The sequence below is a fragment of the Oryzias latipes genome, chromosome 12 (genome assembly GCF_053564925.1).
Source record: "Oryzias latipes strain Hd-rR chromosome 12, Olatipes_Hd-rR_3.1".
Taxonomy (NCBI): domain Eukaryota; kingdom Metazoa; phylum Chordata; class Actinopteri; order Beloniformes; family Adrianichthyidae; genus Oryzias; species Oryzias latipes.
Genome location: NC_136248.1, coordinates 16,903,459 through 16,917,355, shown reverse-complemented (window position 1 = coordinate 16,917,355; position 13,897 = coordinate 16,903,459). Strand labels below are relative to the sequence as shown.

Below are 13,897 nucleotides of genomic sequence, written 5' to 3'. Positions count from 1 at the left end.
AGCAAGTTGCTAGATAGTTATGGAAACAGAACTTTGTTTGATATTAATGAAAGTGAACGCCTCTAAAACCGGAAATAAATATTAAAAAAGGCTAATTTTAAGATAGACTCGGTTACTGTAAATGATGACACCAATTTACCATTTGAGGAAAACATCAAATCATTTAATTTTAGAATAAAAACGTCTGTCACTATAAAATAATGTGAACACATCGGCATCTTGTGGTATAATTGTAACATTGCAGCTTACATTCAGCTTCATATACAAAACCAGCAAAGTATTGTTATGGGGAACTAATTCGGCAATTGCTTACGTAAGACAAAAAGGAACACATTTTAAAAGGTTTTGGTTTTAAAGTTATATGATGTATACATTTTTTAAATATTTTTGGTCTATATATAGATAAAGTAAAACTAATCGAACAATGATTGACAGATTTTACATATATTATATATATCTATCTAAATATATATATATATATATATATATATATATATATATATATATATATATATATATATATATATATATATATATAGATATATATATAGATATAGATATAGATATAGATATATATAGATATAGATATAGATATATATAGATATACATATATATAGATATAGATATATATAGATATAGATATAGATATATATAGATATACATATATATAGATATAGATATATATATATATATTTTTTTGTTTGTTTTTTTCCTTTTTTTTCTAAGTCGATGGTTAAGCAACTGAAGAGGCAGCAGCTTCAGTCCCCGCCTACTTTGTGACGGCACTGGTGCCTGTGACAGAATAGTGTCAAGCGTCTTATTCCCGAAGTACAGACTTCAAGGACTGTTCTTTGCGGTTAGATTTTTCTTTATTTTTCCAACGAATGCGGCCAACTATAGGCTTTGCACCACTTAATATATATTACAAAATAGGAACGTAGGTCAGTGAAATAAGTTTAAACAAACAAGGAACAAAAGAGCGTTTGATATCACGTGGCATGAGTCTTTCCTTAGACGGAACTGAGGGAAAACAGTTAGAGTTGCTGATACAGCCCCTTGCGGTCGCCGGGAAGCGGCGCAGCCTCTTGTTTGACAGCATTGCACTCGATACGATTATGCTACTACCCTAATTTTATTTTACTTTCACTTTGTGAGAATTAAAAATAAAAATTCCCGAGACGAATTTCCAGCTTTCTATCTTTGTTTTGCTATTGACTTTGTTATCTAAGCGAAAATAGAAATAGCGACGACGACGTGGAAGTACTGTACTAGCGGTAAGCTAACAGGTTGCGCGAGCTGTGAATAAAATAATTACTTTTCCCCTTTAGTTCAGTAACCAGTTTATACATTCTGTATTGCATGTTCGGGTTTAGCCAGGCGTCCCGGCATCTCCAGCTCGTTAAGAGCCTTCGTGGTTGAACTCGGTTTCCACAGTCAACGCCTTTGCTGGAGGACTCTTCCACTGTTGACATGGATTGTGTTGTTTGAGGTGGTTCGTGTGCTTAAGGATCTTATAACAAGACTGTTTCAACAGCAGAATTACTGACGTGGAAACATGGAAATCCGGAGGTAGCTTGAGCTGCACTGTTTTTGTTTCCGGACTGAGAATGAACTGGGATCTGACAGAAGACGGTCGTGGCAGCTGTTGACTCTGCAGGGGCGTCCGAGTGAGAACCGCCGTCTCGCTGTTCTGTGTTCTCTCTGGAAACAGCCACGTTTGTAATTCAGCGATGATCCTCAAGACGCTTCTGGTCACCAGTTTTTTGGGCTGGGTAAAAAGTCAAGAGAGTCCGGGCATGACGGCGGAGGAAAGGGCTGTTATACGGTAAAACATAAAAAGATTTGTGTGTGATTCTGCTAACAGCTGGAATATTTCAGGGGGAAAATGAAGATTTTTCAAATCAAGACTTGTTGTCTCATCATTAGTCTTCTACATTTGCTGTTTCAGGGATCAAATTGTTGAGATGTTTGACCACGCTTATGGAAGTTACATGGTAAGGTTTTCACATTGAGTTCACATAACACTGCATTTATGATAGAATATTTCCTTTGATTGTGTATTTATTTTGTGCCATATGCATTAGGGTTTTCATGGTTAAGAACCTCCTTGAAATGATGGCGACTTTAGAGTAGTCATGTTTGAAACAAAAAAAAACAAATTTAATCAGAAACCGCAAACTAGTTTGTAAGGTCATGCCCTGACTCGACCAATGCAGGTGTTCCAAAAGGGGAAGCGCTTGGGTGGGAAAGTTTCAAATTGACAAAGTCTGTCAGTTTCGAGTAAAACGTGACGTAAAGCACATTTTAGCAGTGTTTCATCTATTTACAGTTCCAGTTAAACACAAATAGGACCAGTTAAACACATTAATGTGGGAGCTGATTTGTTATATTTATTGTTCTGTTTTAGACTATCCACTTTAACTCATTTGACTGTTTGAGGAATTTGCTTATTGAGGTTATTGAAAACACACCACAGTTTTTCAAAATGCTCTTGAGACCTGACTGATTTAATCCTTCTTATATTTAAAAATTGATAATGAAAAATCAGTTTACTTGTTAGGAGTCAAAGAAATAAATAAATGAGATCCAACAATCCATTAGATAAATACTGACTGCATGACATGATGCTAATACTCTAATACATTTTATAAAATAAGTTTTACTTGCTGTTTTCTCTAGAGTTGACATCTATATTCGGGAAAAACATCCATTCAAATTTTTAGACAAAGCCTCAGAGTAAACACTGTGGTAATAAGAGCAAATACATGTTTTTATAATTGGGAAACCCTTTTTAATGTGTACAATTATAACATTTTTATCAAATTAATACAATAAAAAATAAAATTATAATAAAATGAAAGGATTTATTTTCTTGAAAAATATCTCAAGAAGAAGATTTTTATTTCTAGAAAACACAAGTTATTATTTATTATTGTTTATTATTATTGCATTTATTTGTTTTTGTTGCCACTGATACATCTGCCTGCATTTCTCTAGCCAAGAGTGATGCTAGGTGCCTCGAGGAAAACAGTTGCTTGCTTTAAGACTTTACTAACTTACACCAAACAGGATTAAGAAATAAACCCCGCAGGGGGGAAAACAGTCAAGTTGAGACTCAAACTGTGAGCAAATGGTGAAGGAATAGTGATGACATTTGTTTCTGTACAGGTAATAAAAAGGACTTTTTTTCTTTCACAGAAATATGCCTATCCAGCAGATGAACTGATGCCTCTAAGCTGCAAAGGGAGAGTTCGAGGACAGGAGCCAAACAGAGGGGACATCGATGATTCTTTGGGGAAGTAAGTTCAGCATTCGTTGATGATCAGGACCTTCAAACATTCTGGAAAATATTGCAGCTCAGATCAATCAAGTTACTCACAGGAACAGTTTAATAGGATTTATGGAAATATCTTGAAAGGGATGGGAAATGGATCAAGGACTTGAGTGATGCTGCTGTAGGCAGGCTGCCAGACACAGAGTGGCTGCCATCAGTTTATTTGAGAGCAAAGCTAAAATGCTAATCCATTTAAGATTTTTCAAAAAATCTTTAATAAACAAATCTGAATCTACCACACACATTCGACATTTTACAGTGGGTGATTATGAAATACATTTTTAATGAATAGAGTGCATTTTTCCACTCTAATTATTACATTTGTGTAAACTTTTCTCCAGGTTTTCTCTGACTCTGATTGACACCCTTGATACGCTGGTGGTGAGTATCTGCATTTTTTTCCGCCTATCAGCTTAACAAGAGTTTATATCGACTTAATTCTCATCTTTTAGATTGACTTTTGCTATATTTGAAGGTTGGTAAGGCTTGTATTTCTGTTTGTGCATTTGCGTGCTCACCCTCTTAGGTACTGAACAAGCTCGATGAGTTTGAGGACGCAGTGAGGAAGGCTGTGAAGGATGTACGCTTGGACAATGACGTGGTGGTGTCGGTGTTTGAGACCAACATCAGAGTCTTAGGGTATTTAACCTGTTTGATTTCTGTTTAGTGTTTGGTTTAAATGTCCATTTATGCTGTCAATAAATATTTGTAATAAAACAATCTCCACAGCGGGCTCTTGGGTGGCCATATTATGGCAGATTTGTTGCGTCAGCGCGGAGAGAGGATGGAGTGGTATCGCGACGAGCTTCTACACATGGCGATTGAGCTGGGCCATCGATTAATTCCTGCCTTTAACACCACAAGTGGCCTTCCCTACCCTAAGGTATTCTAGATTTTATCATTAAATATCACTCATTAAGTTTTATTTCATCATTGAATTACATCAACATTAACATTTTCCAGATTTGTTATGTAAAAACAAAAAGTAACATTAAACCAAATACTTTCAAATTTGTCCTTTTATTTTGTCATGTGATTAAAATTCAGTTAGAAGAGGCTTTGAATCACAGAAACGTTTGTTCCTCCACTGTTCAGACGTGATGACTCGTCTGTTTTTATTCACAGGTGAATCTGCGTCATGGCATTCTGAAGCCACAGTCACGCACAGGCACCGAATCAGACACCTGTACAGCATGCGCAGGAACAATGATCCTGGAGTTTGCTGCTCTCAGCAGACTCTCTGGACAGCCTGTGTTTGAGGTATTACTATCCTCTAATTATAGCTTTTTTCACATTCAGTTTGGTTTGACATGTAATTTGTAAGATATATCATTTTAAGAACTGCATTACGTAATAATTGATGGCAGACGAAGTGTGCATTATCAGAAATTAACACATGCCATGGAGGCCTGAACTATTAACCCGCTTATACCATGGTCACTTACCAAAGAAATAAACATTAACCAGTTTTTAGTACTTTATTCTTGTTTTTTTTCTTCCGGTTTGGATCCCTTTTTTTTCACATTGTGGACTATTTGTTATGCTCCGACCTCGAGTGCAGTGGCAAAGGAAAGCGATATAAATGCTGATTATCTCAATGTTTAAAGCATCAGTTCAGAGAGGACGTTCACCTCTTCCCGCTTGTTTTTGTCCAAATGATGAAGCAAAAGTTTGTTTTAAAGAAGCTGGCGCAGTGATATAGAACATTTAAGCTATGTGACCGGAACTTCTTTTTTAGCCATGCATTGTCACTTTTTAATGCAAACCCAGCAGCCAATCAGAATTGAGAATTCACGCGGACCTTGGTATAATTTAACTTAATCGACCAAACTGAATACAGGTTGTAAGAAGTTCTACCTAGTTTATAAGAAGATTACTTTAATTTGTTAGTGTATGCTAACTAATATTGTTTTCTAGGAACATGCCAGGAAAGCTCTGGACGTGCTCTGGGAGCGGAGACAGAAAGGAAGTGACTTGGTGGGCACTGTCATCAACATCCATAATGGAGAATGGGTCCGAAGAGGTGAAGCAATTCTATTTCAGGACATCTTGAAACTTCCACCAGTAGTTTCTACAAAGAAAACAAAATGAGCATTATATTGTCATTTCAGTCATTTTCTTTAAACTGTGTTTGCAGATAGTGGAGTTGGGGCTGGAATAGACTCCTACTATGAGTATCTGATGAAGGCTTACATTCTTCTTGGAGACAGTGTTTTTCTGGAGAGGTTTAATGTTGTAGGTTTGCCACAAACAATACAGCTGTGCATTATTTTGCAGCAGTACCTGTGGCTGCATCAATACCCACTTTTGTCGATAGCTTTCTCTGCAAAAGTTTTCCGTAAGCGCTTATTCAATTTATCCCACTTTATTTTGTCGTAGCACTACAGTGCCATTATGAAGTACATCAGTCAACCTCCCCTGCTGCTCAACGTACACATGCACAACCCCACTGTGAGCGTGCGCAGCTGGATGGACTCACTGCTGGCATTCTTCCCTGGATTGCAGGTTAACTTTTAGATTTCCTTTAACCAGTAAACGAATAAAAACAAAGAAATAGAGACTTATAATGATAGTGACTAATGTGAAGTGGCATCTATTTATCTGTGACAGGTTTTAAGAGGAGATCTGAAACCTGCCATTGAAACTCACGAAATGCTTTATCAAGTCACCAAACAGCACAAGTTCCTTCCAGAGGTAAATCGCGCCTTTCTGTAGAAAAAAATAAAATAAACAAATGTCAAAATAATTGGAAACATTGAATTTTTTCTGATTATCGTTTAAAAAGGCTTCTCCTTTTAATAATGTCCCCTGCAGGCCTTCACTACAGAGTTCAGAGTTCACTGGGGCCAGCACTTACTGAGGCCAGAATTTGCAGAAAGCACCTACTACCTCTACAAGGTGAAAACGAGTATCCTTTCTCCTCTTATGAGTCTTTTCTCAACATATGTGTAGATTTTAGCGTGAGATTTTAGTTTTTGTCTCTGTAGGCTACTGGAGACCCGTACTACCTCAGAGTGGGACAATCCATTGTGGAAAAGTTGAACACCTATGCCAGAGTGCCATGTGGGTTTGCTGCTGTGCAAGACGTCCGCACTGGAACTCATGAAGACAGGTACAGTATAAGACAAAGACGACTCCAAACCCTGTCAAGGAAGACTTTACCGCCTTTTGTGACACTTACCAGTAGGGACGGGTACCGAGCCCCGGTATTGAACGAGCCCCGGGGCAACATTCTTCAAGACAGCAGTATCGTTAAGATCTGACCTCAACGGTTCTGCTATTGGTTAAGGAAAAGTCACATTTTTTTGTGTCCCACAAGATATAAGCGGTAACGGTGTGGCGGTTAACCGAACCCCCCCCCGCACACACACACACAATCACACACAGCCGCCGCCAGCGCTGCCAAACACAAAATCCCCCGGCGGCCGCATCGTAAATGAATACAATTAATAATTACAACGCAGTATTCTTTATTAACAAATAACAGTAACTACTAACTGTCCAACTAATGAACTAACTATATAGGTTTTGTAGAATGGGTATCTGCGTCAGCGTGGGAAGGAGAGCGTGTCGCGCAGAGTGAGTGAGAGCACGCACAAGTGTGTTGGGGGTGCACGGAGTGAAGGAGAACTGTAAGAAAAGGCTGCGTTACGCACTCAAGAATGCACGCAGCTTGTAATGGAAATGAATACAATGGAAATTCCCCCAGAAACCCTTGAAGTTTGAACACAGGACTCGCAGAAAAAGTAAATTATTAGCAAAGTTGAATGTGTTTATTATAGTTCAAATCCCGCCATACGCAGAACTTAAAAAAAAAAGAAAGAAAAAAAGGGGGAACGTGCGGATTTCTGCAATCTACCTGCATACTCCACCATGCTGCCCTATGCAACTGTATTTTATTTTGGAGTGAACAGTGTATATAATTTGTTTTATATTTACATCATGACAGCAATATGTCGGAACATTGCTGTTTATTTTTCTTTGAATACCTTCTTTTTTCATGTATTTTACTTTTCAAGTTGGAAAAAAGTATAAAGTAAAATGTTTTGTTAAAAAAACAACGTTGTTGCATAATGAGGAAATAGAACACTTTATGTTCTTAAATTGTTATTTATTTATTTTTGTAATTTTCCGTCCTCAAAAAGTATCGATAAGAGTGACGTTAAAATACCAGATCGATAAGCAGTATCAATAAGAGTAGAAGTCCCAGCAAAACCTTAACGATACCCATCCCTACTTACCAGCCTGCGGTTGTTTGTTTCTTTGTGTTTGTGCAGGATGGACTCCTTTTTTTTGGCTGAGATGTTTAAATACCTTTACTTGCTGTTTTCGGACAAGAGCCACGTTCCCATTGATATTGATGATTACATCTTCACCACAGAGGCTCATCTGTTGCCGGTTTCACTCTCCACTACTAAAGCACCGTGTCCGGCCAACAATACAGTCAGTATTTCCTTAATGTTCTCATTTATTTAGCTGAAAGAGCCTATGCTTGGGACAGTTCTTGTTTAACCATTAACACCATCGATTGACGTTATTACTCATCCTAAACATAGGTTATGTGAATGGAATGGTTTGTGTTGAGCTGAATTGATGCTAGCTTCTTAGCTCTCTGACTGTAGTCATCTTGGCAATGTCACCACATCCTGGCCTGAAAGCAGGAAGTATGTTTAGTGATGCCTATTAAGGCGTCATTTAATAATCGCCTGTCAATCAAAAGACCATGTCCTCCTTTCAATAAGTTTTCATCACTGATATTGAATAAAACGATGGGAGTTGATTTTTTTTTTTCTTTAATCAAACCACAGAGGCAAAAAACAAAGTTTCTTTCTTTTTTGTTGTAAAGAAAGAACATTTAATGATGGGGGGAATGACTTGCTTGTAAAACCAGGTTTTTGTTTCCACCTAGTGGTCATTTAGTGAACTAAACAGTTGTTTGTTTTTTGAAGTGCTTCAACAGATAGTCTTGAGGCACAGGTATCAAACTCCAAGCCTTTAGGACCAGAGACCTACATGTTTTCCAATGAATCTGTTGTTGTAGCTTTTCACTGGCAAAACACACCTGAAGCAGGTAATCAGTAGCAAGTAGTGCCGGGTTTCTGAAAAACCAGCAGGATGCCGGCCCCCCTCGAGGCCTAGAGTCCGACACCGCTGTCATAGGATGACCCTAATTTCACCCTGGTCATGTAACTTTTCACAATAAGAGCAGCGGTAAAAAAAGCAAGTAACTGGAGAGTTCAGGATATGTCTTTAATTTTCCACCGGGTTCAAAAAACATTGCCTCGTGTCGTCTTATTCAGACAAACACACTGTTCATACTCCTTACAGTTAATGATGACATAATTCTATCATTTTCACAGTGTGTAGTTTTACACTGTTAACTGTGCATGTTGATGTTTTAAAGGCAATTTGTCAAATAATTTAAGCAACTCCACTGTAGACTCAGCTAAAATGTATATGTACCTTTTAAATAAATAAGGCTGTCATGTTGTCATCTCAGCTGTGTGTTCTGTGCTGCAGGGTACTGTTCCTGTGTCTCCAGAGGATGATCTTTTCTCACACTCCTGTCCCAGCACAGAAACTTTGTTCCCCAACAATCCCACCTTTGCTAAAACCATCAGGGACGGCTACAAGTACCTCACAGGAGTGGGACAAGCATTCAGCCCTTTGCCCTTTAGGTGCATACGGTTGTGACAGACTTTTTGATTTCTATTCTGTTCATGCTTTTTGCTAAAATTGAGGGTTCATGCTTCGCAGGGAATTTGAGCTGCCCCTTCCTGATAAAGGCATAGAACCAGTGGAGTTCTTGAAAAGTATGGGCATCTCTCTGAGCCCGCTAAACGAGATCCTTTCTGGAGACACAAATGGCCACAAGGTAATGCTGACATTTTCATTGAACTCACTTTGATGTCCCTTTTGATTATTTTTATACTCTTCCTGATCAGCTGTTTGACAGATTTTACTGTTACAATAGGGGGTTATGAATCTTTGGACACACGAGGTGTATATTTGTATAAACTCCTTTTGTATTTGAGGCTAAGCTTTATTTCATGTTTTGTTAGGAACTGTCAGGAGGCGGTTTAGCTCGTGCTGGTTTGCTGCGCCTTCCATCCGTGAAACCAGGGCTCGATTCTGGGCTGCTCCCTATTCCCTTCTCTGTTTCTGTGCCGGTCCCAAGCCCGGATAAATTGAGAGGGTTGCGTCAGGAAGGGCATCCAGCGTAAAACATTGCCAAGTTACCCATACGACTCCTCCTCGAAAGAGAGGTTGTTTCGCTGTGGCAACCCCTGATGGGAAAAGCCGAAAGTGAAAGAAGAAAGTTCTGTCACAGAACTGTCACACTTGTTTATTTTTTTCCTTAAGCATAAGTGTCTCTTTTTTGTTTATTACGGTCATATCACCAAAAACAGGTTACCTTACTCTAGAGCTTTCAAAGTGTGGGATTTTTGATCACTGCAGTGATGACGTCATCACCCTGCGATGCGGTGATGCAGTTATCGTCACACCCCTACCGTACTCCTGTTAAACAGGAGCTAGAAGCATAAATGACACAAGAAAACAGGAGAAAAAAACTAGCTTTTAAATAAAAAATGATTCGTAGAAGTAAACTAGGAAGAATAATTTTTCATTTTTGTTATTAATGAACCTTAATCACAGGAGCATAAAGGAGTTCTCCGGGTAAAACTTGTGGCAGAAGTAAGCCAGACGGCAGAGGAGGAGGTGGTACCGCATGTTGTTCAGCTCATATCCCCCCCCTTCCTGGGAAGGATGGTGCTCACAGCAGGACCGGCAAAGTTTGGAGCGGACCTCACTAAGCAAGAACATGGGGTGAGAAGAAAGAATCATTCACTGATTATTTGTTAAAAAAAGCATTAGAGTTACTAAGAAATCTGCAGTGAAGCTGTGACTATTACACAAAATGTTTAGTTTTCTTTTGCCTCGTGAAGATCATGTTGTTTTGTGTTAGGGGTGAAACGGATCACAAAAACTCACGGTTCGCATCAGTAAAATGGGGTGGGGGGACAAAAGTAACATAAAAGTCTACAATTATTATTGTTTTAAAGCTTCAAAACATAGATTTAATAAATATACATATATATATATAGTACTTGAAAACATATACACACAGACACAAATGTATTATAACATCAAAATATTTGCTCATTTAGGGCTATTTATAAAAAACATTAATGAGATGATCAGTTAAACAAACGTGCTTTGAGAAATTGCATCTTGAGAAAAAAATACTGTTAAAAAAAGTAAGAGAATCAGGAGATAGTAGAATTTACTACTTTTTCACTGTGTCCCCTGCTGCCATAAAGCTCCTCCCACACGCGACGGGAGCTGCAGGTTAACACGCTTCTGGACAAAAGTCAAGCACCAACTTTTTGACAAGACGGTGTGCCTGAATTTGAGGCACGAATTGTGTTTGGTGTGAATTGATTTAAATGATGCGCGTGAGGTGTGCACTGGGTTCATGTGTGTGCTGAATCGTGGTTACAGATCTGTTGCACCTCTATTTTGTAGACATATACCTAAAGGCATAAAAAAACATGAAAATAACAGAAAAACTCTCTGCCACAGGTGAAGGGAAGCATTGTCAAAGCTTCCCCTTACACAGCATGTGGGCCTGTAGACAATGCAATGGAAATTAAAGGCAGAATAGCTCTGGCTCTTCGGGGTGACTGCATGTTTGCTGTTAAAGCTCGGTGGCTGCAACAAGCAAGAGCTATTGGAGTCATTTTTATAGGTGAGGATTAGAGCTCCGTGAACCGTTTTATTTTTTGAATTTTTATTTTTTTATGGTTTACAAGATAAACTGCTGAAGTCTAAAATATTTTCACAATTCTTCTCTTGTTACACAGATCATCATGAGGGAAGTAATAGTGATGAAACACCACTCTTTCAAATGGTTGGAGATGGGGACTCCAATGAAGACATCACCCTGCCCTTAGTCTTCCTGTTCAGTCGGGAGGGCGCTTTGCTAACGGCGGCCCTGGAGAAACATCACAATGTGGATGTAGTGCTGCTGCCCAAAGAGAGGCAGCTTGGGCAAGGTGAACGAATGAAGCAGCGTTAGTTACAGCCAAAAAAAAAACAGCAGTCCAATCTTTACAGTACTCCATAAACCATAAATGATAATAGCTAGGCAGCCATCACTCTGTTGTTCCGTTTTTGACATATTTCTCTTGTTTATGTCTTTTTGTTGATGGTTTGAAAATGAAAATGGCTAGCTTTTTGTTTCCACGTTTGTTTTGGTGTGACACATTTAACGGATTATTTTTGTAACTATTAGGGGTTTTTGCAGCATCAAGCCTCTTACTTGAAATGTGTTTAGCCTATGAGTTGTACTCAGAGGATAACCAACAGTTAAGGAGAAACGTTTTGATACTTTAAATATGAGAACTGCTTTCACAGGTGCATGTGTCTGCTTTGTTACAAGGTTTAAGCGTTTTTATTATCTTCCTCTGCTATCCAGATAAGACAGAAAAGCCTGTAAGCGTGAACATTAAACTCCGCCTGATGGAGCACGGAGAAGTGGAAGAAGGAATGGTGAAGAGTCCTTCGCTGGAGCTGGTCATGGAGAAGGAAGAGGAGGAAGAAAAACTCGGTGGAAAACAGTCGCAGCAGCAGGACTGCACACAGATATCACAGGATGACAGAACTTCAACGTGCTCAGCCGACTCGCCTTAAACACAGAACTCTTAATACTGGACCTGACCCAAGTCCTTGAACACTGCAGACCCCAAGAAAAGCCAAATGAATCCAAGCCAAGTGTCCCATCTGTGGTTCTTTGTTCGAGTCTGAGTAGCATGTGCCTCTGAGGCTCCTCACTGCCCTGCAGCCCACAGACTCCTAACTGAAACGACCTGCATGTTTACAACTGACGGTTCATTTTGACCCAAGCATAAAAGCGGCTCCATTTTTGAATTGGGGGATCCTGCCTTGACTTTGTTTTTGTCTTTCTAATCTAATGAAGACCAATCTAGGTAATCAGAGTCAAAAATCAGACAGTACTTAACCCTTAATTGGACATCTTCTGTTCCTTTTGTGGTTTGAACAGTGGTAACAAATATGAAACTTCATATTTAAAATGTGAAGTTGCGTATATACAAAATAGTGTTAGATCTAGTTTTCTTTATGCAGGTTATTGTTATTTTTCTGCAACAGATTGCACATTTTTTACTTCATTGAGACCTGTTCAAATATTTAAAATAGTGCAACGACAAGAAATGGCCAGTAGGTGGTGCTACCTCCCATGAATTCTGAGTTCCATATTGCCATGAAGAAAAAAAAAAGAGTTTCACTTGCTCTGATTTTGAAGGCTTGTCTAATTTTATAGTGCACAACTTCAGGGAACTTAAAAGTGAATGCTGTAATTATGTGTGTGTGTGTGTGTCTGAATGTGTGTGTGTGAATGCTTTAGGAAACCCAAGAATGCATCACATTTAAAATGTCATAAAGAAGTTGAATTTCACATTGTAAATATAATGAAACTTGGTTTGAAATGACTAATTTCTTTCTCACTGTAAAAATGTCATTTAAAAACACTGATGTGACACAGCTTTTTATTTTTTGTGCAGCTTATTAGGTTTTTCTGCAGTTCGGTCTGCTTATTATGCACTTTAAATTATTGATCTGACGCTTATGGGAGATGCTGACTCAAACTGAAGTAGCCACTAGAACCTGGCCGCATTTTGAACATGTGGCAGCACAGCTGTAAGCAGTCAGTAGTTTTCACAGAACTTCATTCACCCTTATTCAAAACATAACAAAAAAAAAACGATCTACACATACTGCACATAGTTGATTAAAATGTCACTATTAGATTTTGTTCAAATTAAGACTTTTGTAATTGTTTTGGATTTATTCCTTACTCTTCTGCCAAATTTACAGTAATTTTAAGGAAAAGATTACTTTTTCATTGGCTCTGTTTTTAACTGTGATGCGCTGCTTAAATTCTTTCCATAACTTTGAATTTTGATTTGATTTCGATACAAATGGACCATTTCTTGCAATACTGAGATGCTTTTAAGATTTACTTCTAAATAATCTTTGTGAACCATTTAATTTTGCCAACTTGTATACCTCAGGATTACCTGCATTACTTTTTAGCAACAGGACCATGGACGTAATAAACAAAGGTTGTTTTTTTCTTTTCATAATTTTAATGGTATTTATTAATCAGTTCTACTGCCTTTGGTTCAGAAGGTACCATAAAGATATGTAACTGGTTTGACAATAGGAGCTGAAGCAATCCCACCAATAAATTGGATTCATAACTTCTGCCTTTTTTACTTTTCCAGTTCTGTTTGCACTTTTTGCATCAGGAACATCATTCATGTTTCTTTAAAATCTTTTTGGACACTCTGCAATGAACGATCTTCATTTTGTTATTGTTTAATCTCAATCAGAGGGTTCATAATGTCTTTCTGGGTGATATACAAACACTTTAAGCTTCATTTCAACGTATTGTTCTCATTTAATATTTCATTTGCTTCTTTTTTTTTTAATGCCGCAATGGGAGGAAGTTTTGATCCTTGATTCAAAAACAGTAAGTGA

General features: G+C 38.2%; 1 protein-coding gene across 3 annotated transcripts; it reads left to right on the top strand.

Annotated features, from left to right (window-relative positions):
- The first annotated feature begins 1,012 nt into the window (after nt 1-1,012).
- On the top strand, nt 1,013-13,621 carry si:ch211-282j22.3 (ER degradation-enhancing alpha-mannosidase-like protein 3). 3 transcript variants are annotated; one of them, XM_078955793.1, is made up of 22 exons: nt 1,037-1,274; nt 1,374-1,569; nt 1,643-1,825; nt 1,949-1,994; nt 3,199-3,299; nt 3,676-3,715; nt 3,861-3,973; nt 4,064-4,217; nt 4,460-4,594; nt 5,252-5,357; nt 5,472-5,569; nt 5,714-5,839; nt 5,945-6,028; nt 6,149-6,232; nt 6,322-6,446; nt 7,612-7,777; nt 8,855-9,012; nt 9,092-9,209; nt 9,992-10,162; nt 10,919-11,084; nt 11,200-11,391; nt 11,814-13,621. In XM_078955793.1, the coding sequence occupies exons 3-22, from the start codon at nt 1,731-1,733 to the stop codon at nt 12,026-12,028; spliced, it is 2,493 nt and encodes an 830-aa protein (XP_078811919.1). In that variant the 5' UTR covers nt 1,037-1,274; nt 1,374-1,569; nt 1,643-1,730; the 3' UTR covers nt 12,029-13,621. The 3 variants fall into 3 exon arrangements, 2 of the variants coding, with proteins under 2 accessions (XP_078811919.1, XP_011480197.1); XM_011481895.4 differs by having other exon boundaries at nt 1,374-1,825; XR_013659341.1 differs by having other exon boundaries at nt 1,013-1,825; nt 9,397-10,162; nt 11,814-12,265.
- The last annotated feature ends 276 nt before the right edge of the window (nt 13,622-13,897 follow it).

What these genes read in the sequence shown, in the direction of transcription:
- si:ch211-282j22.3 (XM_078955793.1), top strand. Translation starts at nt 1,731, where the DNA reads ATGATCCTCAAGACGCTTCTGGTCACCAGTTTTTTGGGCTGGGTAAAA. An exon ending in CTGGACAGCCTGTGTTTGAG is followed by an intron (nt 4,595 to 5,251) that starts GTATTACTATCC and finishes ATTGTTTTCTAG; the next exon opens with GAACATGCCAGGAAAGCTCT. An exon ending in GAGACACAAATGGCCACAAG is followed by an intron (nt 9,210 to 9,991) that starts GTAATGCTGACA and finishes CCTTAATCACAG; the next exon opens with GAGCATAAAGGAGTTCTCCG.